Below are 27,474 nucleotides of genomic sequence, written 5' to 3'. Positions count from 1 at the left end.
GTCCCACTCTGTCTACAGAATTCAGCGTTTACAAAGTGGGAAACAGTTTCTCTACGGCTCTTTTTTACCAAGGTTACCAAATTAAGTGATTCGAATTTTTAAAATTTGATCGAACGATTAAAAATCGAAGTCTTATTTAAAAATTATAATAATTTTAGTCATTAAATCAAAATTTAAAGGCTCAGATCACTTGAGTGGAAGAGATCTGAAAAATATCTATTTTCTACAAACTGCTCTTAAATGAAAAACACTTTTTGAAAAAAATGTTTTTAAGATCAAAAAGTACTGAATGTTTTATTGAGATTAGCTTGCACTTTTATTAAAAATTAGTTTCAAATATACTTTCTTCTTAAAGTATTTCAGTGATTTAAAAATATTTTCTTAACAAACCCGTACTATCTCTCTCAATATATACACACGCTATTACTTTATAGACTTATTAATTGATATGCCCGTGAAACTATAATTTAGTCTCATTTTAATCTTTCACAAAACACAGATTAATTAATAAGTCTTCCTTTAGGATAATACTATGAGACTAAATTTATAGATAAAATTTTGTAAACTAAATGACGTAGCATTTGAAAATTGGATTATTACTTAAACGTTGATAAATGTGTTCATTCCTATTGGTGACATATCATTTAATTTGTAAATTTTGTCTACAAATTTAGTCGTCCTAGTATTGCCCTTTCCTTTATATTGAAGAAAATTATCTGACCCCTTTACCCCTGTTGCAAATTTATAAACTGCGCAATTGATCTCGAATAGTGACGGTATCAATAAATATAAGTTAGACCAGCTAATCAGAATAGTGTGTCCATTCAATGAATCAATTTGGCATAAGCTTGAAAAGATCAAAGGTGAGTTCTCTTACATCAAAGTTTGAAATCCCTTTACATATATTTTCTTTTTAATGAACCAACAAAATTACAAAGAAGATACCATTGGAATCCTAATGTTTAGAAAGTCAAAACAAATATTAACTCATATATTAGGAAGATTAGAGAACCAGATACAAAATTGATTATGATTATGTAGTATGTACCAAATTTGATAATGAATGCGCAACCATATTTACATCTCAGACGATATACTTACAAACTACCGCCACTCATTACTACGGTTTGGTAGTATTCCTCTTCATTTGGAAGTAAGATATTTTAGGTTTGAATCTCATAAATGATAAATTCAATACCAAATTAGGTTTCCCATTATATGGTTTTGCTGAACTCCCTCTCTTCTCAGTGTAAAAAGTTGATGTACTAAAAAAAAAACTACCCCTTTTGATGAAGACCTAGTTTTTTAGATATCAACCAAAATCTTATAATCCCCTTATATAAGTAGTGTCTTGTAATTTAAACGTATTGCCCATAATAAATCATGCTTAAAAACTGTTATCTCAATTTGAATAACCAGAAGCATGACTACTTAAGTAAGTTCCACCAAGTTAAAATTTTCTCAATTTTCCAGTATTTTTAAGTTTTAACAGAATATGCAAATTTTGTCATATAATAACCAGAATTAAGTGGTTTCCAAGTAATCATATATCCACTATTTATTATTCTTTTTCTTCTTTTTAATGTAATTATTTGCATTCCAAAATTTGGATAGAAGGCTTTTAATGTGCAATATATTGTTTATGTTTTTTTTAAGTACAATGATATATTTACACTAAGGGGAGGGAGAGTTTGGTTAAGCCAAACAATAAACAACCTAATTTGATATCGAATTCGTCATTTACCTAAGGCCTCTCACTTACAAATAAAGAAGAATATCATCAGACCGTAGTACTGAGTAACATATATTTTTTATATTAGATTATTCATTATTACTACTTTTACTGTAATTTAAAGCCGTTTAGATTATTGTTTGTAATGTATTTTTTCTTTTTGAAATTTATGTCGCATCATTTTCTGAATGAAACCCTAAGCCAAAAATAGGCCGACAACAAATAGGATTCCATGGGCCCGTTGCAATGACAAATTCATGACTCCGGTTACACGATTCCTACGCTAAAATGCCTCCTTCTAAATTATTTTTTTGCTTTCCGGTTTGTATTTTTTTCGTAAATTCCCTCTAAATTTGTTGTGTTATCGTTGTAGCTTACAAAATTGTACGGCCCAAATAGAAGCTGATGCAAAAATGCTTAGGCTACCTGTGGCTAAGTTGTTGTGAAGTTAGTAACAGAACCGATGGCCAAACTTTAGACACGTCACGTTAAGTGGAGGAAAACTTTCCAGCAACGGGATACATTCCTTCTCTTCGCATCTCACTTTGTAAGTAACATATGACATGACGAGTATGACAATATGTAAGCAAATGAACCTTGTTTGCAGTTAAGTTTTCCTTGTCAAAACACACTTAACTTCTTGCGCCGTGTTGCATGTATACGCGCACCGGTACCACTGTTTTATCTAACGTGTAAATAGAAAGAAAATGGAACAAGAGAAATAAAAAATTCAAAAAATGAGTGAAATAGCTATCAAACAGTTCATCACTGATTCAATGCTCTAGGAGATACAGGTGTGTGACTTTCCATTTCTGAGTGCTTAGGAATAATCTACAGGGAGGAGTTTTCAGAGTTGTTTAAGTTGATTTGGCGTGCAACTTAACAAAGACGTCCTAGTCCTAGGGAAAGAGATTCTCTCTCTGAATTTTTTTACCAAGATCATCAGATTAAGTGATCCGAAATCTTCTAAATTTCATTTAACGATTAACCTGTTTTGATTATTTAATAATTATGATAATTTTTTATCGTTAGATGAAATTTAAAAAGTTCAAATCACTTGATTCAATATTCTTGATGGAATATCTCTTTCCCCGTCCTAGTCAGTCATCATCACCTTCCCTCCAAATGGCACTAATTTTTTATTTTATTTTTATCAGGGGAATGCCAGATTGGTACTCTTTGGATTTTGGAATGGGACTTGGATTGTCTGCCCTCCCATTTCGATGCCCTTCCCGTGCCCTCCTGTTTTGTGTGGTCACGGTTAAGCCACGTTAATATTTTATATTATTTTTTTTATAAAAATAATAAAACAAAAAGAAATAGTAATATAAAATATTGACGTGGCTTAACCGTGACCACAAAAACAGGAGGGCACGGAGAGGGCATCACAATTAGAGGGCAGACAATCCAAGTCCTTTGGAATGATCGACTTCACTGACACTAGATGTGAGATGAGTCAAAATTGGACGGTCTGATTATGATATCCATTTCTGTTTATCTGGAACAACTCACAAACTAATATTGTGAGAACCGACCCGGTACTGTGTTTGCCTGCTGGTGTATCTGTACACATATGAGTGCACTTAGTTTGGTGAAGCGCATACATGAAAATTAAAGAATTAGATTTTTAACACATTAAAATTGTGTTTAAGTGATAGTGGTGTGTGTTAGATAATAAATAGAAAAAGGTAAAAAAAAAAAAAAGTAAATAGCATTCCTCTTCATACATATAGCAATGGATGATGCTAGAATGACCAAATTAGAAAAGATACTTAGTATCCATCTTCGTGTGTGTGTCAAAGAGTGATGTTAGAGATACCAAATTTTACTAGTACACATTCTATAAATGAGTCGATAACAATTTTGATATGTTCACATGTATATATTTAGAAAAATGAACGCATTATATTTTAAATGAAATACTTAATTAGCTTTACCAACCTTCATCAACCTCCATGTTGCCCTGATTTTCTCCATTGATTTAACTTTTCCTAGTGTTTTTTATTTTAATTTGATATTTTGCACTTCAATATAAAAATACAATCACTTTGAACTCATATCCTTAATTAACAAAAATCCCCATAAATTCCATTAATTAAATACTAAATGATATTATCATCAATTCACCATCATAATTTTTTCTCGAACAAAAAAGTATCATCTACACTAAAGAGGTGGAATAGTGGGCTAAGTCTCACAATGGATTTGCAATAATATGGTTCAAATTCGCCTTTAGCGAGAATCGAATCTAAAACCTCTCGCTTATAAGTGAAGATAAATACTATTAGACTGTAGTACCAAGTGACAATTCATCATCATAAGTTTAATTATTCACTTATTCATGCTCTTTTATAAAGAATAGTACCTGAATGATAGAGAAACTTACCTACAATTGAGTATCATTGTAGTGCTATTTCATACAAACCATGCATATTATCACTACAAGAAAACATGGAATAGGTGATCAAATTTTATGTGGCGCCCAAAAATTCGTCACATATTTTTTCTATATGTGACAAATTGTTCAGAGCGTCACGCATGATTTGAGAACACTTAGGTGACGATAAATACGTCACATATTCTAGAATGGAGTGACGAAAATCATAAGCGTCACTTAAAATTATTTTATATCTTTTAAGATGAAAAAGTGGGGACACAAATTTTTTGAAGTCCTTACTAAAATCTATGGCGAGGAACAATGGCACCCTAACGAAGTATGATATATGAGGAATTGCAAAAGGGTTACATATGTGTATTCTCGGTGACGAAAGTGATTCATCACTTTTCCAACAATAAATAAATAAATAAAAAGAAACATAGTAAAGTATTAAACAAATTTGAGAAAGCCCATCTAAATTCTAAACCGTTCTCTTTCACTTTCACTTTCTCTGTCTCTCAAACTTCTCCCATTTCTCATCATTGTGACCCAAGGCAACCAACACGTCTCTTAATCTTATTCTCTCTCTATCGCTACATTACTGGGATCTTCTAAGCCAAATGCTCAAACCCTCTCTCATCTATTCGTTGTCTATCACACTCCACAACCAAAAACCCTAGAGACCAATTCAACCAACAAGCCAAATCCACACCTTGTTGCGTCTCAACCTTCTTCCAGTTTCTTGCGCCACCACCGAAAACCCAAGAACCATAGAAACCCTTTCCACCAATTACATAAATCTATTCCAAATTTCTCCATGCCTACGAGACTACCATGTGGCCAAATGGTTAGCGAATTCAATTTTTATCATTCTTTTTAACTTAGGGTTTTGGATTTGCAGGTAATTGCCTCCAAATTGAGCACTCCAGTAGCCCTCGACCTCTTCATCCATCTTTCAAGGACTCTAATTGGGTAAAATTTGGTTTTTAATTTATAGATTTATATATAAATAATATATATATATATATATATATATATATCCCTGGCTTTTTCTATTTGTTTTTGAAACTTGCAGGTTTACATTCACAAATTTACAAACAAAAAAACTGAAGGAAGGAACATTAATCAATAACTTTAGCAAAGAAACTTGTAAGAATTTCTTCTTTTTTCATGCTACATTCTGTTTCCTTGTGAGATTATATGTATTTGTCCCTGTCTATTTTATTTTGGGTAACCGTTGGGGATTATTCAAATGATTTATTTGCACATATGGAGGCTTTAATAAGTTGTTTTAATTGGTCTTTGTATTTCAATTTTTTGTTTGTTATGAACTTGCAAGTTGGTATTTTTTTTTTCTAGGCTTATTGGTTTTACATGGGGATTGAAGGTAAAATTTTTTGGGTTGGTGATACCATTTATTGAAAATGAAAGTTGTTTGATTTGGCTTTGAATTGCTCTGAAATTTGAACCATAATTCTTTTAAGTGCTCTACATTTGAAAAAGATTGAAAATGGTCTCTTGGGCAAGCAGAATGATTTCCCCTATCATAGATGATTTTCTTTCTTCTGATTATTGGTGGCAATGTCTTTTCTATTTATTGGTGTTATTATTTGGATTCCTAGAAAACCATGAAAAATTATATAAAGAAGGATTTAAGAAACACATATATTTCTCCTATATATATTTTTAGCTACTTAGTTCTTATTAGACGATATGGGGTGACTGATGCTACATATTGATGCTGCATATGGAAATTAGATGATATGGGGTGACTGATGCTGCATGCTGATGCTACATATGGATATTAGACGATATTAGACGATATGCTGCCATATTTTATGTTTCCTCTTTCCATGGGATTCTCTATTAAGTCTAATCCCTTAATTTGAGGAAGATTGACATCTAGATGACTTGTTGATAGTTGTGTGCTAGCTACTTGTTGCACTCCCTTAATTTAAGGAGTAACAGCTTTAGGGTTTACCGGGTTTGTAGGATTTGCCAAGGTAGAGTTGCTTGTAACCTTTTACCTCATTATATATCCCCCCCCCCCTTGTGCATTCAATCAATCTATGAAAAATACATTCAAACAAACTTAAAATTTCCACAGTTTTGTTTAAGCATTGGCTTTTACTTCCTTTTTAAGTTAGATACAAAATAGTTGAAAGCTTATTTCATAGTTTGATTATTAGGACTTTGCCCTGATCTTTAAGCAATTCTTCCAACTAGTGACCATATGACTTGCTCAAAATTCATCCAATGTGTTTTTTCTGTTCTTCTATTGGCTGGAGGCCTTTACCTCAAGTGAATATATCAATTGGGTTGTTTAGTAAGAGCACAACCACCTTTGAAATAACAAAGTTGGTTTCATTTTGGTTGTAAGAGATCCAGTGCAGAGTAAAAATTTAATTATTGAAAACTTTATCTGCATGCGAAAATGGTAGACTAATTTAGATCTTCTTTATGCCTCTTTTGCCTATTTTTTGTATTAAGCACACTAATGTTTTTATTTTCAAAGTAATTTGTTGTTGTGATTGTGTTGTTTGCAGGTTGGTCATGGTTTTTGACAAGGGTAGTTCTCTTGTTTGTGTTTTTAAACCAAGATGTTGTCGGTATAGGTTTTATACTTTACAAGTTTTGGGGTTGTTCTGCTTTCAACATTTTCATCTTAATCTCACTTTATCAACATACTTGGTAACTTAAGTGATAGCCACAACTTCCAGAACTCACCTTTTGAAGGATATTGAATTTGGAAAACTAATATGTTATTCACCTTTTTTTTTCAATACTACGTTAGATTTTGATCTTATTGTTTTTTAGGAATGGTGTTGGAGTTGGGTTTCTATTAAATTTTGGCAGATCTTCATATTCTTGCAGTCGCATATTGGTTTAGAAGTTTAATTATAATTTAAGTAGTTTTTTGTTAATTTTATCTTTTGTTTGTAGATTATCTAGTCCTGCCATTTGGAATCTTGATAACTTACTAACTAGGCTATGATAAATTAGTGAAATTAGATAAGCAAAAGGAAAATGAGGATATGATAGCACAACTGAAGGATTGCAAGCCAAGGGCGGACCAACAACATCTCCAGAGGTAGTGACATCAATTTAGTCTTCATTAGTAGTGATATCAATTTGAACTTTATAAAAGCTGAATGAATGTTTTAAAATTACAGTGAATAAGTAGTCTATGGTATGAAACTAGATATGTTTTTCTTCTTAATTAATGGCCTTTTAATGTAGGATGTTTTCAAGAAAAATTCATATAATTGTAAGAAACAAAAGTATTACCACAAGGGAGGGGCAAAACCATTTCATCCAACATGCAAGAAAGGCTCGCAAGGTAATGAAATTAAAGTACATATAAAACTCATTGTGTAATTTAGATAGGCTCGTCCATTATGTTTCGTTCTTCTTACTGTTAACTATTCCTTCAATTCTTATTTTCTTCTCTTTTGTTATTCAGATTCTCAATGCACCTGCTATTATCTAGACACCAAAGTTTATTTTCTTCTCTTTTATTATGTAAGGATAAGATGAAGAAAAAGAAGGATGGAGTTAAAGGAGAAAGTATTCAAGAAGCACTTGAGGTAGTGATGGTGATCTTTCAAATGACAATGATACATGTGCTGATCTAAAGACCATGACATGGCTGATTATTTATATTATGTATTTTGTTGTTGGTTTCAAATATGCACACGGTATACCTGTTTTGTTATCGACTCAATGCCTTAAAAACTTGTTAGCATCTCAATATGCTTAGAAGTGTTAGGATGCTTATGTTAGCTTTTGAGATATAGACTTGGTGCATGTATTGGATATAATCTAACTTATTGATCAATGAAATGTGATTAACTAAAGTATTGCCTCATATTTGTTATGAATTCTAATTCTAGATGACAAAGCAGGGAATATGTGGTAATTGGTTCGTCACGAATTGTTTCTAATAGGTTTATGATTTTGACACATGTGACACAAATTGCGCCACATGTCAAAGGAATATGCAACGCTTTCAGTCTCACTTATTCTTAGCTATAGCATTCTAGGATCAAATTGAGTGACGATAAATTCCTCACTTATACATTTGTTATCTGACAAACTTATAGGTCACTAACTTTTATGTTTTGTGACGCTTATTTCGTCACAGTTAAAGTTATTAAGTGACGAATTTGGCATCACAAATAGTAAAAATATGTGGTGAATGTAAAATTCGTCACATGAACTATAGGTGATGCTGTATAGGTGACAAACATAGTGACGCTAGATTTTCGTCACATATAATTAAATGTGACGAATTTTCATGTTTATGTGACGAATGTCTATCGCCACTGATAGGGATTTTTACTACTCATGTGAACGGGCTTAAATCTCCTATTTTACTTGCAAGAATCACAAGGTTATTGTAGTATAAACGGATTTCGCAAGGTCGTCTCCACAGGGATTCGAACTAATCAGATTCCATTTAATTATTGTAAAGTAGAAATTGAAGTGATTGATTTTATAATATAATTAAAATAAAAACGAAATTAGTGAGTGAAAATAAACAATCTGCAATATTAGAGCTAGAGAAAGAAAACAGTTTTGGGAGAATAAAATTAAGAAAGCACTAGGGTTCCACCATCACCTAACAATCCTATGAATTTTTACCAATTACTTATAATCTACACATGCCACTTTGAAGGTTAGATTTTCCTAATTCATATTCTACTTGGAACCTCCAACATAGAACGTATATCTAACATGCAACCCGTCCGGACGTTCGGATCAAATCTAAACATGAAAGACTCATTATGCTTTATGAAAATCCTTTGAAAAACCATGCAATCCTTAAGACCTGATATTCATCCTAAGAGAAATTACAATTATTAATCACAAGAAGCCAGCGTCAATTTCAGGGAACCTTCCGACCAAAATTGCATCAAATTACTTTTCTAAAGATCCTAATGGTGATCAGGCATTACGACAATTAGATAGTTTTTATCCCGGTGATTAACAATTCAAAGTACGCATGCAATCGATCATAAGCAATTAAATAAAAATCACATATTCATGCTAAGGCTCAAGGCTTCGCCCTAGCAAAAGAAATTAGTTCCGCATATTCATAATTGAAATCATAGAAAATATTATTAAGAAAATGATTGAAAACACCTTCAAGTAGAAAATCTTCAAAACCCTAACAATTCTCTCTGTTTCCAAAATTGCATAAAAGAAAAACGTCCCTCAAAACTGTAGACGGCCAAGCAATATATTTGCTAAGCCACCACACAAACCCTAGCAAACTAAAATTAATAAAAACCCTAAATAAAAATAGTAAAATTCGTCTAAAATCTGAACAGCCACGTTTTGGCCCATAAGCTGCTCCAAAACTGGCCCAATATAGCTGGATTTAATGTTTGGAATATTCTGAACACTTTTCCAGAAGGCCACGAACCCATCCGAGGTCATCTTGGACTCCAAAAACGTCATTTAAGCCCAAAAACGTCATTTTCCAGCACTGCGCGCTGCTTCTTTATTTCATCGCCAGAAAATAACCGCTTGGTGGAAAAATCCCAAATTTTGATAAGATTAAGCTAAGTGACTCACGAACGTCCTCCAACTGGAATTACTCCAAAATTCGTCCATTTGATCCTGTTTTGCTCCAGAGGAAGTCGAAAGTCCTATATTAAAAATACAATTCAAAGTATCAAAATTCTTCTAATATATTAACCAAAATATACTAAGATTAGGGTAAAATATATAATATAAAATCTACTCATCAGCTACCTAAGCCATGTTTTCTTATAGTCTATGTGTAAATGCCAACGCATGTCACACTACAGTAGCATTCTCGTTGCCAAAATTTTTTCTCTTCAACTTGAACACACACACACACACATATATATATAATTGAATTTTATACTCGGACAGAATTAACGGGATTAAATTTGTGATACACTTTATGGTAAATCATCCGTGCAAAGAAAAATGGTCGGATTCCCATATCATTCGAAAGAATGTCACATCACCTTCGCCTAGACGAACCAAATTCTACTACGATTTTAGATCCTGTCGTTGTTAGGTGTGCAATAATTCCCATCTGGTTCTCCAGGAAAATGTTATTTACTCTTTTAGGCCCTGTAGCCATGATCTAAATGGTCGAGATGCTCACGAACATCATCATTTAGGGAAAATGCATATAGCTGCAGTATTGATGTCCTAACCATTCCCCTTCCCTCAAACAAAGTCAATGCATGTAACAGAATTGACTGTTCATGCATTTAACCAGCCCATGCATGCAGCATACTCAATACGACCAGTCGACCTTCCATCTCAATTCCACATGGAAGACTGAAGGACGACTAGTTTGGTTAGATGTACGTGTTTTGCTTTAAATGCTCGTTATTTCTTACCAAGCCTCAAAGGAAAGGTAGGGGAAGGAGCTCTCTTCCATGTTTATCATCCAAATAGGTTTTTGATATGATATATAATAAGGCTATACCTACCTATTGTGTCGGCATAATGATGTGATGTGAGTGTTTACTTAAGCGTTTCTCATCCAATAATTTAGATTAAGATTTAGGTTTTTTTTTGACGTGGCGTAACCTACCATGATAAGTTACGTCAAGTACTTAATTATGCTGATGGGGATTTGTTAAATTTGATTGAATGGTCGAAATACCTTGATCAAATTAGATTGAATAAATTTGTCATTCTAATGCAAAGAAACAAAATTCAAATAGTCACGTAATTAAATTTGGTTTGTAAAATTTATAGCATATATGTATGGGAAGAGGGAGACATGAAGCAATAATTTGGAGGGTGAGGGGGTTGGATCACAATCAAATATCGATGCCCCGACAAGAATCATATTGATATAAAGCCACGCAGATGAAAAGGAAATAGGTAGTAGATTGAACCCCTTAAAACTCTCACTCCATAACTTTCAATCATTCGAGTCAATTTTACATGTTTTAAAATCTGTGTCAATAGCGGGATAGATGTGCACCATTGAACAACAACTGTTACAAGTACACATAAAAATATCTCTATGACGAGGAACTTAAAGGTCATATTCTTGAAAGTAATTTTCCCTGCATCTGAAATTTTGAGTTCGAATTTATCCTATTTCAATCTTTATTGTATAGAAAAAATAAGGTTTATAAAATAAAATAAAAGACCCACTGAAAACAAAAATTGTAGGCTTGTAGTTACATAGGCAGCTAAATCCTAAATTATGAAATTAGCTTTGCTAATGCCGACTCCAACAACACCAAGCCAAGTAGCCAACCAACTAAGGAAAAGATATGAGGCAGGCCAGTACATTTACACTTTAATTTCTCTTCAATCTTTTCGCACTTTGTTACTTTTGAAGCCATATACATTTTTCCCTCCGGAGTCTTTTCACCATTGCAGATGGCAGACAAAAGGTTTGCAAAGCACTTAATTATATAACTAATAGCACACAATACCGATTAAAAATATAAACTGGAATAGAACTATTGTTCTCTCTAATTATATCTATGCATGTGCAGCACACTTAGATAGGTAGATAGCTAGCTTCCAATTGTATGTGATGAAAATCCTTTAATCATCTTATTGATAAAAGTTACTCTAAGGATAACAGGTTGATCTTCCCTAAGAGCTCACATCAACAGAAAGGTTTGGCACCTCGATGTTGGTTCTTCGCCACCTAGGGCTGTAGTATGTTCCAAGGGTTAGGATGTTCACCCATAAAGCGATATTTGAGCTGGTGAGTTGATTTCATCTTGTATTACAATATTAATTATTGTGTGACTAGAAATCTAATCATCAGCATATCTATCATCAGATGAATTTTGTTGATGATGAGTTTGCCAACCTGAGCCTCTTTCTTCCTCAAAGTCCAGTCTATTTTTTAAGCAACTTTCATCTTCTTGTAAGCAGTTATTAATTATCTTATATTTATGAGATTTCTCGACCTCGTGACATTATTTTGTAATTCCTCTTTTGTCGGGCTATTACCCCTCTGTTTAACCAAAGAAAATTCCTTTTTCTTTTATGCAAAGAGGAAATTAAGTTAATAAGAAGATTACGACTGAGATATACAAATTAATAAACAAATAATATTAAAAAGGCTAAATAGCCAAAATGGTCCCTGAGATTTGCATAATCAATAGAAATGGTCCCTGAGATTGTTCGCCATCAATGATTTTGGTATTTCCGTTAAAAACTCTTTGGGCAATTTTCAAAGCTTTGTAACTCAATCGTTTCTTAACCAAATTTGACCCATAATATATCAAAATGAAGACATGAAAGCGTAGAACAAGATTATACCTATTTGGAAGCCCAATGGTTGCTGGAGATGGCCGAACAATAGCCTGAAAGGTGACTGGTCCACAGGAAAACTGGAAAACTCACCGGAAACTGGGTAAAGTTTAAACGTTAATAACTTATTCAATACTCAACGAAATCGAATGATTAAAAAACAAAAATCATACTTCTAGATGAGAAAAAGATAATGATACTTGATGACTAACTCTCTGTAGTTTGGCCGGAAAACGGCTTGAAAGTGGCTAACCATTTTCGAGTTAGCCATTTTTGAGCCGTTTTCCTGCCAAACCACAACAAGTTAGCCATCGAGACAGGTACCATTCTCTTCGTCTCATCAACAAGTATGATTTTTGTTTTTGAATCACTCAATTTCATTCAGTATTGAAGAAGTTATGAATGTTTAAAGTTTACCCAGTTTCCGGCGAGTTTTCCAGTTTTTCAGCGGACCAGTCACCTTTCAGGCTATTTTCCGGCCATCTCCAGCAACCATTGGGCTTCCAAATAGGTATAATCTTATTCTACACTTTCATATCTTCATTTTGATGTATTATAGGTTGAATTTGGTTCATAATTGATTGTGTTACGAAGTTTTGAAAATTGCCCAAAGAGTTTTTAACGGAATGACCAAAATCATTGATGGTGGACAATCTTAAGGGACCATTTCTATTGATTTTCAATCTCATGGACCATTTTTATTGATTATGCAAATCTTAGGGACCATTTTGGCTATTTAGCCTATTAAAAATTGAGTTCATACTTCAAAAGCATGGGTGCCAAGCATTGCAAATTGTTATGTTGTAAAAGAAAAAGGGTAGGCAAGGGCGAATGCATTATAGGACCAAGGTGGTCCCATGACCACCGAAAGATTGGGAAACAAGCAAGTGAAGGTCCTCGAGGACCCTTTGAATATTTGGTATAGGTCTATATGTGCCCATCAAGTATTTGATGTAATGTATGTTAAGCATATTTCGGCAGTACTTGACAAGTTGCATCAACAATACTCAATAAATGCTCTCGATAGCACTTGTCAGATTATTTCAGTAAATGTCGATATCTATTATCATATACACAACATGATTTTGTTGACACAGTAAGCCGACCAAGTGTCCAATGCAATGTTTCCGTAAATAAACTGAAATTTGTTTGTGCGTTTCGCGCTATATTTTTATCTAAAATCTTTAACTTTTAGCATTAAAACTCCCAAAATTCAAATCATGAATTCGCGGCTAGGCGGATAGAGAGAAACTGGTGCCTCCACGAAGTTCTTGATGATTGCAGAAAAGAATGGCTTCCTTATATTGACTAGAAAAACACAAATAAAGTGGTCCATTGTGACTGATATTTGTTAAAAAAAGAAAGAAAGAAAGCAGATATCTTTTACAAATCGATTCTGCGCCCTTGAATTTTTAATGAAAATATATATGTCTATTAAGGCAAAACTAGGAATGTATTCGTCGATCGATCAGGCCATTAAAGTATATAACAGTGACATGGTACTAGCCTACTAGGTGCAACAAATAATGGACACGACATAATCCATAATTCATTAATTTTAAACTTAAATTATTCCCACTAATTAGAAATGGATAATCTAGTTATCAAGAAATATATAATAACGTATTATGAGATTTGATATAAGAGGTGAAGAATAAATGAATGTTTTGTTTTAATTTTAACTTGATATAATCAAATACAAATTTTAACTTGATATAATCAAATACAAATATTACCAAGAATTTTTAGTCACCAATTGATTAAAAGAACAAAAACAATACAGCAAAATCATATAATTCAATAATAATAAATATTCAATTGTTAACGTGAAATCATATTCTTGTTCTTTTGGTCACACTTTTAATCCTATCACAAAGAACCTGAACCCTGCATATATAACTCGATCAGTACGATTCGAGTTTTTTTTTTTAAGATTCTATCTTGGGTAGCCGAAATATCTCTTAAATGTCAAATTCAACATGTTTGCTCATGGAAGTGAACTGCTATCGTATCATTATTGGCCGTCACCAAACATGTTCCTCCCATAAACCAATTTGGTTACCTTCTTCACTTATTTAAAAATAAATTGAAAGTCAAAAGGGGAAATAATTATTTGTGAAATCAAAGGGTATTTTTGATAATCTTTAAAGGCCCAATATGATTATGATTATGATCTTTAAAGGATACGATCGTATCCTTATTGGCCGTCACCAAACATGTTCCTCCCATAAACCAATTTGGTTACCTTCTTCACTTATTTAAAAATAAATTGAAAGTAAAAAGGGGAAATAATTATTTGTGAAATCAAAGGGTATTTTTGATAATCTTTAAAGGCCCGATATGATTATGATCTAACATCAACGTCATCAATACTATGTCAAATTAACCACCTATTACTAGATATTGAGTTTTATCACAAAAAAAATTAAAAATTCACATATATTGTATATTATTTTTTCAAAGTACCAATGTGAGACCTATTTTCTAACAATTATACATTTGTAGTAAAAAATAGTTGTGACCCCAATATAAAGAGAAGAATAAAACGCAGTTGAGCTTCAGGTTAGTTTGGGTTAATCTAGGCCAGTGATATATTCAAGATTTTAACATTTGATGGTCCTAATCAATGTATGCGAGGTGTTAGTTTGGCAACGGTTTGGGGCCTAGGCAGATTTAAGTAAATGCATTATATCATATAAATAAATGTCTCTTTACACTTAAAACAATATACTTGTATTGGGAATCTGGTTTTATTATATTTATGGAATTGCCATTAGCACTCCAAAAATCACATTCTGCACTCCTCACAACACAAGTTTATTTTATTTTATTTCTAATTATAGAAAGTATAGAGTGCAAAATTAGATTTTTGGAGTACCAATAACAATTTTCTATTTTTATTATATAACATATAACATACGAAAATACCATAATTTTGGCTTTAGTATTTTAGTGAATTTGATGGTATGAGATGAAAATTCATGTGGTTATGAGTTCGTAGTACTTTACTAAATACTTTTAGAAGTCGTATGAATTTAAAATAAAATAACGGTGTTAAACATATGGTATAAAATATATTGGTTGAGTAATACCCCAACCCTTTACTAGCATAACTTGATTGGACAACAATTAAAAAAAGAAAAAGAAAAATGGGAAGTTGGTCACATGGGAAATGGAGAGAGAAAGTCTTTCTTCTTCATTGGAACCAAAGTCCAAGAACAATTGATCTATAGTGGTCTTCTTTATGTGCCTCTTCATCTGAAATTAGATCTTTCTTCTTGGTTGTTGTGCAGCATCTACACAACTATGTTGGTTTTCTCTCTTCCATGACCTACCTAGACCATTGGGTGGTCCTCAGAAGTCCCACATACCCTTCTTCAAACTTTAGAATAATCCCGGTACCACTTGGGTCCATAAATGGATCCGATCCTGATATGGGCTTATATTCAATACGTACGCTTGAAAACAAGAAATTATTATGAGTATCACAAAGACAAATCACGTGGCATATACCATTTTACATGTTACTGAAAGGGTTTACAACATAATTTCTCTTTTAAGACTATCTCCAACCCTGGCCTATAACCTATCTTTCCTCTTTTATTCCTTCCACAAATCCAACAAGCTTAAAATTGAATCTAAAACCTATAACTAAAACAAAGCCAGATTTAACCCAGGATTAGTGGGGTTGGTCTACCATATATGTATATTTGATTTAGTTTTATATTTATGAATTCATTGAATCTAACAGTTAAGATCTAATTTGATGAAATTCAACGGTAAAAACAAAAATTTAACGGCCAAATTTAAATCTAATGGCTAAAAAAAATTAAAAAAAATCTTTTATGTGTTTCATATTTTTTTCATAGTGTTTAATGAGTTTCATGATGTCGGTTAGTGATTTTTCAATATTTATCAGAATCTAAATATTTTTAGATTAAAATGATCATAAAATTAAATTATGATAGTCTATATAATTTTTTGCTTTTAAAAAAGTTACTTTAAGAAAAAAAATTAGCCTAAATTCATTCTTTAACAATCCAAGACTAAAATTTTAGGTCAGAAGGGTTGGAACATAAAAATTGTTTATGGGTTAAAACATAAATTTTCTGGGCTAAAAAAAATTATGTTTTAGGCCAAGGATTGGAAATGGTTTAAGAGTGGATGATATAATATGGGTACGTTGAAAGTTTCCAAAAATGTTTATATCAGGATACATCATCCATGACAGCACACGATTTGATGCTAGAGCTGTGTTTTGTAGACAGAGGCAAAAGAGAAACCACAATTTAATAAGGCTTCTTTCAGATTAGGGCAATTTAAATGGCACGAATAGAGGAACTTAGTTAAGTTGAAAGATGTAGATTGTCCCAATTTGAAAATGCATGGGTCCATTATCTTGAAATATTTGAAGACCTTTTGTCATTTCCTTGAAAGTTCCGAAATTGTCTTGGTTTTGGCATTTAGGGCACACGGGTTTTTTCTGGACCAGGGCTCTTCTACACTAGTGCTGCTGGGAAAAGTGCTTTTGTGGTTGCAAAACCTGTAATTACCAAAGAGTGGACCGATTAATCATAGAAGTTTGACCAGAGAAAAGCTCATTTACCTACACTGATTGCCAGTTTCACAGTTTTACTTACTGATTGCCGGTTTCACAGTTTTACTCATTGTCGTGAGGAAGATCCAGGTTTTTCCATCATTTCCTGAAGTATATCTCCCTTCCCAGGCCTTAAAAGAAAATTTCAATTCCTCCAAATGATTATTGTATTCTAGGAAAACAAAAGCTTGAAGCCCAAGCGATCGATCACAGGAAAAGATGTGCATGCAAAACTTTTGGTACAAGAATGAAGGCTTTGCTAAGATTATTAGTCCACTTGCACGCGCAACTAACCCCAACACTGTTCTTTTAGGTTATCATATTCGAACCAGATCCTCTTTGGATCTAATGATCCTGAGCCTAAGGATCAAATGATCCGGACGGTTGAAATTTGATTCAACGACTACAAACAGAGGTCCCTTTAAAAGTTATAATAATTGTAACCATTGGATCAAATTTCAACGATCCGGATTATTTGATCCTTAGGCTCAGGATCATTAGATCCAGGATCTGGGTTCATCATATTCTTCCTATTAGAACTAGAATCATGTGATCAGCTACTAATATTGCATGCCCTGTCTGCACCTAAGAGGGTTTGGTTGGTAGGATCAGCTGACCCAAAAAATAAAAGACTTAAGACTGTTTGACAGAGTCATGGCCTCAAAATGTTTGATTGATATTAGACTAAAGACAAATAGCTTGTAGGTCATATGCATAAGCGTAGCTGCGTAAGACTTAAAAATAACTTAGCTAGGAGACTACGACATAGGAGCCAACAAAGAATGTAGATTTCACTTTGAATTATGACACGTAGCCGACCATGTGAAATGCATTGCGTATATTCTGGCACATATAGAGATTAAAGTTGGACAAGGATGGTCTGTCCTCTCATGTCATTTCGTGATTTTTTGTTTTGTACGGTTAAATCACATTAACATTTTATATTATTTTTTTATAAAAATAATAAGATAAAAATGAATAGTAATATAAAATATTAACGTAATTTAACTGTGACAAATAAAAAAACACGAGATGACACCTAAAGAAGGCAGACAATCTTGTCTATTAAAGTTAACCGGCCCCCATGATTAGGCTTCAGAAAACAGAAAAGTAACATATGATGGGACATAAAGTTCCTTTTTCATTTCCAAGCTCGTGAGCTTTTGTTTCTCCCAGTCTAGAGGTTAGGTTACACAAACCAATTAATGGGGCAATGTAAACCTCTCTTTGGTTTTTATGCACAAGGATCGTAACCCTTCAAAACATAGACTCCTCATTCATGCGAATTTTTACATGAGTCAGACCGTAATTTGTAATAAATTATTAAATAATACAAAACACTTTATGACTTATAATATTTGCGTTGGTTATACATATTTTTAATCGAACAGCTTACACTCGTTATCCATCCATATCATAACTCATAACACGTACATTAGATATTGTATGTATCAGTGTTCCAATGCCATACAATAGAAAAGTTGCGGGATGAATGAGAGAAAAATGGTGATTAATTGATGGATACTTTGGTCGACGGGTAAGAGGCAAGGAAGGTATATTCTTATATGCGTAGAAAATTTCCAAGAAGATGCTAAGAGAAGCCTAGTCAGCCCACATGATAGAAATGGTTAGCAAAGAAGAGTGAATTGCTAGAAAAGCAGCTAAACATAAGGACCATTTGGGACCCCCTCCAAAGTATCCAATTGAGAATCCTGATTGATTATTCCAGTTCCCTTCCACCTTCACCATCAGTTCATTGAATGAAACTTCATAAAGAACTTTTAGTTTCATTATTGCAATGCCTAGTATGATTCAGGAATTCCGGAGCCTCGAAAATGCACTGTTCAAAATTTAACGACAAAAATCTCAAATATAAAGCACAGTAGCTGGAATATTTTCTCTATCTTTATAGATTAGGGTTTGAAATTTGAATGCATTGATTTTTCATGTGGGTTTGTGGTCTCAAAGTTTGAGAGTGGACCACTACATTTAGCAAGGGTGATAGCTTCATTGACATTTGAACTTCAATGCATGCAAGATGTATCAAGGGACAAACAATTAAGGTCATCTCCAACCGAGCCGGCCAAAGGAATATAGGCCAAAATATAACCCGTTTTAACACAAAACCTATCTCCAATAGAAGGCAAGGCCAAAAAAATTTGGGCCCCTCTAGACCAAAATATAGCCAATTGGCCAGAGGACTGGGCAAACATAGCTAGCTAGCCAGCCAACCCTAAAAGTTGGGCCCATATGTGCTGCTAGATGACGTCATGTAGGTTTTTTTAGTTTTTTTTTTAAAGACTAAATTTTAAAAATAAAAAATTTTAAAATCTAATTTTTTTCCTATAAATACCTAAGTCATTTCTCATATCATTTTCACTCTTTCATATTATCTTACCTCATTTTAATATCTAAGTTGTTAACATGCAAGTAAAATTAAAATATTTAATAACATGAAACTTAAACAACATGAAATTTAAAACACATTTAGTGACAAGTGACCCTCAAAATGTGTCTATAAACCTTATTTTAATTCAATTAATCAATAAAATTAAAGAACAAACTTAAAATAATAAATTATTGAGGGGTCTAAAAATAGCCCTCTTCGGTTGGAGATTGTATATAGATATGACATGACACTGTTCATTAAAAAATAATTTATTGTAGGACTATAATCTGGAGAAGGGCTAAACATAGCCCATTCGGTTGAAGATAGCCTAACCATCGTATAACTGGCCTACCATTGCTTGAAAAGAAAACCTAATTACATTATTGTTAATGGAGGTGGATTGTCTGCCCTCTCATTTCCATACTTTTTCTATCCCCTCCTGTTTTGTGTTGTCACGGTTAAGCCACGTTAATATTTTATATTCTTATTACTTTTTGTTTTATTATTTTTATAAAAAAATAATATAAAATATTGACGTGACTTAATCATGACCACACAGAAGGGGATGAGAAGAGTATGGAAATGAGAAGGTAGACAATCCACCTCCATTGTTAATCATCTCAAAAGTTGCCGTCAATGACCAAACCCAAGCATCAGCCAACTCTTTGTTGTTTAGGTGAAAACAGATTGGCATTAAGGAGCTGCCACGCAACATGAAAGTTGTGATATTAATGCTGCAAGAGTTGGTACAAGTAGCCCTATGCCATCCTGGTCCTCAACTCTGCTTGATTAAGTTAAGCAGTCATTGAATACAGAAAATATATACTCGGCTCGTTATTTGAGAAGAAACTATTCCTACTTACTAATCACATGTTGATAAGTGTCAAACCATGATTTATACAGAGAAGGACTGACTCCTCCCACGAAAGACAACAAGATATGAGTTAGGTTAGACCGGACGATATCGATCTTTCTCTAGAACTGGTGCTAGCTATGACACTCATTTTTATACATGAAAATGTACTTGATTTGTTCAGCTTGGATTAAGAGGGAAAACTGTCAGTAATTAGATGCTAATGGAAAATATAGGAGCTTAATTCAACTTGTTTAATTTGTGATCCTACTGCTTATATATTTTGGTTTCTCTGGGCTAGAAGATTTGTTTATATAGTGGGCAATTTTTTGTTTTGGACTTGTATTATTCCTTCTTGGGCTTCAATGAATAGGCATGCACTGATCAGTATATATTATATACTGCAGAGATGGGAAAAACTTTCGATTTCTAGGGCCGACGTGTATAATTTTCCATGTTGTCAATATTTGTACTCTTATTGGGTTTAGGGTTTAACGACGAATGATCTTTATGGGACCAAACCGCCCTCCTATTTTCTTAATATTCACTGCTCATATTGTTGAGTATGAATCATCGGTCCGGGAAAAAAAAATCATGTACTCTCTTAGAAGCAATTAGATTAGACTCTTCGTATTGACAATTGAAATAAAGCACCCAAATAATAAAGTAACTAGTTAGATGTAACTATTCCAAGCATCTCACAACTACTATTGAGAAGCAAGATGACGCAGATTTTCTGGCTAGGAAAAAGGAAGCGTATCTTGAGTCCATGAACCTGGGGTTGTCAAAGGCGAAACTACAGAGGCACAAAGAGGGGTCGTCAGAAATCGTCACTGAGTGAAAATTCCGTGCCTCTGCTCATTGAATCTGGGGTTCGTTCTGATTTGTGGTGCTTCGCTGCAGCAATGATGCTGCTGTGTTTATTTTTTATTTTTTAAATACCCAGGACAAAATAACATTGTTTTCGACGTGGGATTAAAAAATAAATAAAATGGTTCGTCTGGTTTTGTTGAAAACTAAAACGGTTCGTTTACGCCATCATACAATTCAACTTGACAAAAAGGCAAAACCTTTTTCCTGCCATTGGAGAACACAACATTCACAGCAAGGCTGCAAGAGTCTCTCCAGACTCCAGACTCCTGCGCCACCGCGGTCTATCCATCTGAACACCTACGCTGAAAAGCTTCCCATGATGCAATGGTTTAATCTAAGTATGTGTACATGTTAATTAATGATATGAATCTACGAAACAAAAAAAGCTCATACAAATGCGGGAGCTGCTGAGTTAATGGAGGAGGCCAAGTCTATTTATCTTTCTTCTTTTTTCACAGCACAAATATTTTTGTTGCTCAATAGGGAATGATGATCAGTCGACCGACGTTGTTCTGGGTGTGCCTTTCACCACGCTGTTGCTCTCTCCTTTAGTCGAGATTTTCAGCGCTGCGAGAAGAGAATCTTCAATGGAAAATCGTCTAGGGTTGCAAAAAAATTCAAATCTAAAGTTCTCCTGTTTTTACTTTGCAAAGTTTTGCTTCCATTGATTTTTTAGGAGGTTCCATTTTTTCTAGTAAATTAGTAAAAATATGCTCCTTTTTTATTTCTTCCCTTCAAGTTATCCAAGCTTTCAACTTGTGGTGCTAAATAACTTGTACAATTGCCCAAGTATGTCTGCTTACTTATTCATCCGTAGGTTGCCAATTGTTAAGTAGTACGTAAATTCAGCTCAACCGACTTTTAGATCTTAGATCCGTCACTGTTACTCAGAGTCGTACTCTGTCAAATTTTATGGCACGAAAAGTATTTGAGATGCCAGAATATGGACGAAGCATGCATCTTTGATATTGCTCTACATCATCATGCAAATCATGCGCTTAGCATCGATCCAAATATTCCATGCTGACTTCGACGTAGCTATTCTGGCAGTCGGCCAATTAAGACGAGAAAGCTGATAAGCTCATTGCCGGACAGCATATTGGGAAACTTCCTCAACATGTTGCATGTCCAAACCAATTTTGAATGATAACTTGGCTTCTTCCTATCTTGGAAATGTCACAAATAGCCAGTCGAGAGCGAATTTAAAGAAAAAAAAACTCGTTTTTTGTGTTTGTATGTATGATTTATTGATTTGGACAACTTGGACAACAAGTTAAATTGTTATTTGTGTGATCCAGATTGCTGCTCAAGCAAGGGAGATTTTCTCTTTTCTAGCTCACCTGTGTATATAATTTGATCAAAAGGAGTTGATTTGGTTATTAATGATACACCCAGATCCGTAATATTTACCCGAACATTCAAATTGAGCTGTGTTGGTTTTATCACCTCCAGCATAGTTTGATTCAGGTGTCCAGGTGAACATTATAGGTCGGAGTATGTCAATTAGTGTGTGGTTTTCCAGTACTGCAAAAATGCATTGGTTGACCAATATTAGCACAAAAATGCATATTCCACAATGAATGCACGAAGTAGAAGTGGGCGTAATTACATTGGTTAAAACATACGTGCTTCTCGGTATATGTATTAATTTCAAATCTCCATCTTCGGAACTTTAGATTAGTTTAAAATATAATATTGCTAGTATAAAGAAACAATAAATGTGTGCATAATGACATGCTAAATATAACTCATTCGATTTGAATACCATTTATCATCAATACATACCAAACTAATAAGTAATTATGTACAAGTAGCGTTAATGATGAATTGTTTATTTCTTAATTTATCTGAATGACTAAACAATCTCTAAATTAAACGGATTTTCTAAACTTGTCAAGACACAATATATAATCAAAAGAAGTTGCTACAATATGAATTAAAAAGATGAAACCAAGGTTAAAATTAATTTGATAAATAATTAGGTAAAATCTCAAGAACTAAACTTAGCTAGGCGGCCCATAGTCTTATTCAGGACCAAATAATTAGGTTAAGCAAAGTCAAGGGTATTTAGGTCTAATCAAATTAGTCATCGCTATCAACGCGACCAAACCCTTAGCGCAGAAACAGGGAGACCGGAATAGCCGGTAAAATGCATTTATCAAAAGCGCACGATGGACCCCACACGGTGCATGGACCGGTAATTTCTCATTGACACGCGTCCTGTCTTATCCGTTTTCCAATTTTCCCTTTAAATTCTGAATCCAAACCCCCAAACCGTCAAAAATGTTAATTTTGGTAATCCGAATTCCCAAATCCAACGTCTCTCTCTAAAAATGTCCACTAATCTCATCAACTTCCGTCCAATCCTAACCGCGCCGTGCGCCGCCGGACACCGAAGGCCCAGCTCAGTTGGCGGGAAAGGCTCGCCGTCCAAGTGGTGGACCCCGATCTTCGGGTGGTCCTCCGAACCCGACTACATTGACCCGGAGGCAAAGACGGAGTCCGACGACAAGGACGAGGGCGGAGCAGCCGACTCGAAGCAGAGGCGATCGCGGTTCGCGCCCGGCTGCTTCACGGAGGAGAAGGCGCGGCAGCTCCGGATCAAGACGATCGAGATGGAGACGTATCATGACGCGATGTATCACTCGTCGATCGCCAACAGACTCGCCTCCGATTTCAGGAACCGGTCCGATCTATGAGCCGGCGATTTAGAGATGATGAGAGAATAATGTTTTGCCCCAAAGAATCTATTTTTCTTTTTTGATAAAGTAGGATTAGGGGCGGTGAAAAATGTGAAAGATGGTGACGTCCATGATGTAATTAACGCTTTAGTTGCGTGATTTAGACTATTAAGCTTGTAATTATTGATGTTGTTTATAAATAATATGATTTTTGTTTTAAATTTGGTTTGTAAATTGGGAAAATTGGCCAAATTGATGGGAGATCAAATCTCAAAAACTGATCAAGTATCGACAACATACTCTAAGATGGGTGTTTTACATCTCTCCCGCTAAAGAGTTTTCCGCTTAACCAAAAAATATAAAATGCTAATTTTAATGCATTTTGTAGATGTCCTAATAAACTTAGGGAATTTGAATGAAACATTTTCAATATTATTCACTTTAACGTTAAAGATATTTTTACCTTAAAAAGTCACTCTTGTATTATTCACTTACACCTTTATTTTGTTATTTTCATTAAAACTAAAGTTTTTGGGAACTTTTCGTTAATTTTTCTATAAACGTAATTGGTTTACATTGGTTGAACTGTTCAAGATCAATAATTAATCCTAGTGATATTCGGGAAGAGAAATGACGAGAAGTCGAGAACACATGACCTCGGATGCAGATGGCGTACTACAAACGCCTTGCAAGGTCTAGGTCAAGTTTTTTCTTTTGGGTCAAGTTGGATGTGGCATATTTGGATCGTTGGTAGGATCCTACAACTTGGAAAAGTATCCAAACTAGGAATATGCCGGTGACTATCGCACCGAATACATGGGTAATGAAACTCATGATTCGTGACAGGGACACCGTGCTTGGGACTTGGGAGGGGCATGGTCGGGATATTTTCACCAAAAAGTATACATGTAACGTATCGGAAGCCAAACTCCGCAGGAGAACTTCTATGCACCCGGGATGCCACGTTGGTTGTAGCCCAAGCAAATCACGCACAGGCACAGTGTTGCGTAAGAAGTCAAAATTTTAAGTACCAAAAATCGAAATACATGACATTGCTCCACTGGCTTGCGATCATAGGCATAGGTGAGTAATTCTCCTACTGCACAGATGCAAGCCAAAGAAAAAGACAGGCAGGCAATGTTAGCATATATAACTGCAACCATAACAAATCTAACAATTGACAAAACCAGTTCACTCATTTGTATTTATTCACTAGCAATTATATGCCGAAAACAGATTGCGGTTGTATCTCCCGCCGGCGAAAAGAAGAAGAAACGCAGTATGCGGTTATCAGTATAGCTCCATAATAGATGGAGATAATCTGAAATTATCCAAAGACAATGTATCAAAATAGCCTAAAGTAATTGCGGTTGTATCTCCCGCCGGCGAAAAGAAGAAGAAACGCAGTATGTGGTTATCAATATAGCTCCATAATAGATGGAGATAATCTGAAATTATCCTAAGACAATGTATCAAAATAGCCTAAAGTAAATGTTGGTGCAGTTGGAACATAGAGCTGAAAGAACCCGCAAAACGATTCACGTTGGTGTAAGCTACTGCATAATCTCAAACCCTGCTCTTGAAATTTACTTGCTCTCAGCATCATACAGATCAGTTCTGAATATGTCTGTTAAGGATAAACACACCAGAATGTGGAGAAGACAACGAAGACATGACAAGAGTGAAATACAAAGAGCTCAAACAATCAAATAAATGTAATATTCATGAGTAGCAATTTACAAAAGTACGAGTATGTTCTTGATTCTCTATTACTTTGAGTGAGAAGTAGACTCGTTTGAAAATGCTTTTAAAATGGTTGAAAACGGTTTTTGTGAAAGTGTTTTTGGATCCAATCTTTAGTAAAAATGTAAGTAAATCTTGAAAAAGCACTTGAAGTGCTTCCTACAAGAAGCACATAACTGATGCTTCTTGCAAGAAGCCCTTTTACGTACTTTTGGAACCCAGAACATTTTCTCTAAAAAGCGTTACCAGTCATTTTAAAAACACTTCCAAACGAACCCTAGTATCTTATGCCACAACGCTACACTTATACTTTTATCTTTACATAAGTCAAACAGAATGTGGAAAAGACAACAAAGACATGATGAGAATGAAATACAAAGAGCTCGAAGAATAAGATAAATGTTATATTCATGAGTAGCAATTTACAAGAGTATATTCTTGATTCCCTATCATTTGAGTGAGAAGTAATATCTTATGCCACAACGCTACCCTTACGCGTTTATCTGTACACAAACACAAGGATTTCTTCTCAAAGACAGAATTTCAAATTTCGAAAGGAACCACAACAAGTCAGCCTGTCATGTGTATCAAACGAACTCGAAGCTAATCTATTTCAACGGGTGATATCTCCATATCATCACCACATAAAAAACCAACAACAACAACAACATCTACGGAACTCGAAGCCAATATATTTCAACAGTTGATATCTCCAAACAACAACAACAAACAACAACAACAACCACCAAGCCTTATCCCACTAAGTGGGGTTGGCTCAAACCATCACCACATCAACACCACAAATTCTAGCTTGCAAATCGAACAATTCTCTAAAACCAATTCCCCTACCCTGCTCCTTTCACCTACATATACCACCAGAACATGCTCTAATGTTAGCAAAACCAAGCCCCATCTTATTCGAACAGACATCTTTCGCTATTGCTGCCAAGATTTTGGACAAAAAATATCCAAAATCTTGGCAGCAAATGCGAAAATCTATAAACTACGGTTCCATTTTAAAACCTAAGTTACTAATTCTTCCACCAATTCGCATTCATTCCGTAACTTATAGCAATCAAAACATGTCATTTCTCATAGCACCAATCTATCCATTCAATATATGATCTATAAATCCCCAAAATACTAAAGTACAAAAAAGGATACACCAAATAAAAGCCATGAGCAAATGCTCCAACCAGCACAGCAGTAAACAAGCGGTCCCGCACAACCGGATTCTTCCGCAATGAGAGTCGAACTAAGAAAATCAAACATCCACATAAAAATAATAATAAATTGTTGGGAAAAAAACCCAGATGGGAAATACAGATTAAAATCACAAAATTAAATTTAAAAAGAAGTTGAGAAAATTGGGAAAACTTACTGAGGGGAAGAACAGGGGCATATATAAGAGGAATCAAGAACTTGACTTGATGTCCTGGTTGTCTCTTTCGGATTGCAGCACCACCCTCCCTATCAATATTTCCATGAATAAAACGAAAATAAATAATTAAAAATGGAATTAAAATTTCGATGAGTTTGGCGGGACTAACTGATTAGAGCGATCGGAGGAGGCGGGCCAGGAGGCCATGGCGGGTGGGTGGGTCGATGAAGGGATTTGAGATCTGGAGATGTATTGTCCGATTACTTCTCTGCGCCTAATTGAAACGGTGCGGTATGGTCAATTTATCGGGCCCTTTAGAATATATATAAAATTCCAACGGCATTCCTCGCATAAATTATTAATTTAAAAGAATTATTATTACTAAGGGAAATGTGAGTTTCCAATCGAGACGCACTGAAACTTATTCATTAAAATATTGAACTGCATGTATATTTTGTAAATAAATCATTAAATTGAAGGTGAAATTACTTTTGTCTTTTATTTGAGAAATTCCTTATTTACGCATCTTTTTTACATCTTGTCATAAGTAATATCATTTACAATATTT

General features: G+C 34.3%; 2 protein-coding genes and 1 long non-coding RNA gene across 4 annotated transcripts; 2 read left to right on the top strand and 1 right to left on the bottom strand.

Moving 5' to 3' along the window:
• The first annotated feature begins 4,615 nt into the window (after positions 1-4,615).
• LOC114827528 (uncharacterized) lies at positions 4,616-7,966 on the top strand. 2 transcript variants are annotated; one of them, XR_003776606.2, is made up of 6 exons: positions 4,616-5,081; positions 5,185-5,258; positions 6,656-6,678; positions 7,113-7,200; positions 7,350-7,449; positions 7,637-7,966. It is a non-coding gene; the product is annotated as an uncharacterized lncRNA (long non-coding RNA). The 2 variants fall into 2 exon arrangements; XR_003776607.2 differs by lacking the exon at positions 6,656-6,678.
• A 15,468-nt stretch (positions 7,967-23,434) lies between these two features.
• Positions 23,435-23,800, top strand: LOC103426706 (uncharacterized). Its single transcript, XM_008364790.2, has one exon. It carries the CDS (start codon positions 23,435-23,437, stop codon positions 23,798-23,800), a length of 366 nt encoding a protein of 121 aa, XP_008363012.1.
• Positions 23,801-24,959: 1,159 nt separating this feature from the next.
• Positions 24,960-27,254, bottom strand: LOC103448416 (uncharacterized). The gene is made up of 4 exons (XM_008387685.4): positions 27,076-27,254; positions 26,907-26,995; positions 26,690-26,780; positions 24,960-25,399 (listed from the first exon to the last, which is right to left on the bottom strand). The coding sequence occupies exons 1-4, from the start codon at positions 27,111-27,113 to the stop codon at positions 25,369-25,371; spliced, it is 249 nt and encodes an 82-aa protein (XP_008385907.2). The 5' UTR covers positions 27,114-27,254; the 3' UTR covers positions 24,960-25,368.
• Positions 27,255-27,474: the final 220 nt, after the last annotated feature.

Source organism: Malus domestica, chromosome 02, assembly GCF_042453785.1.
Source record: "Malus domestica chromosome 02, GDT2T_hap1".
In the NCBI taxonomy this organism is placed as follows: Eukaryota; Viridiplantae; Streptophyta; class Magnoliopsida; order Rosales; family Rosaceae; genus Malus; species Malus domestica.
Note: the sequence above shows the minus strand (reverse complement) of the source record. Positions and strands in the feature narration are given on the sequence as shown.

Coding starts and splice junctions, on each gene's coding strand:
- LOC103448416 (XM_008387685.4), bottom strand. CDS start 27,113: ATGGCCTCCTGGCCCGCCTCCTCCGATCGCTCTAATCA. Junction 26,996..27,075: donor TCCTCCGATCGCTCTAATCA/GTTAGTCCCGCC, acceptor AAATATTGATAG/GGAGGGTGGTGCTGCAATCC. Junction 26,781..26,906: donor TGCCCCTGTTCTTCCCCTCA/GTAAGTTTTCCC, acceptor TGATTTTCTTAG/TTCGACTCTCATTGCGGAAG.
- LOC103426706 (XM_008364790.2), top strand. CDS start 23,435: ATGTCCACTAATCTCATCAACTTCCGTCCAATCCTAACCGCGCCGTGC.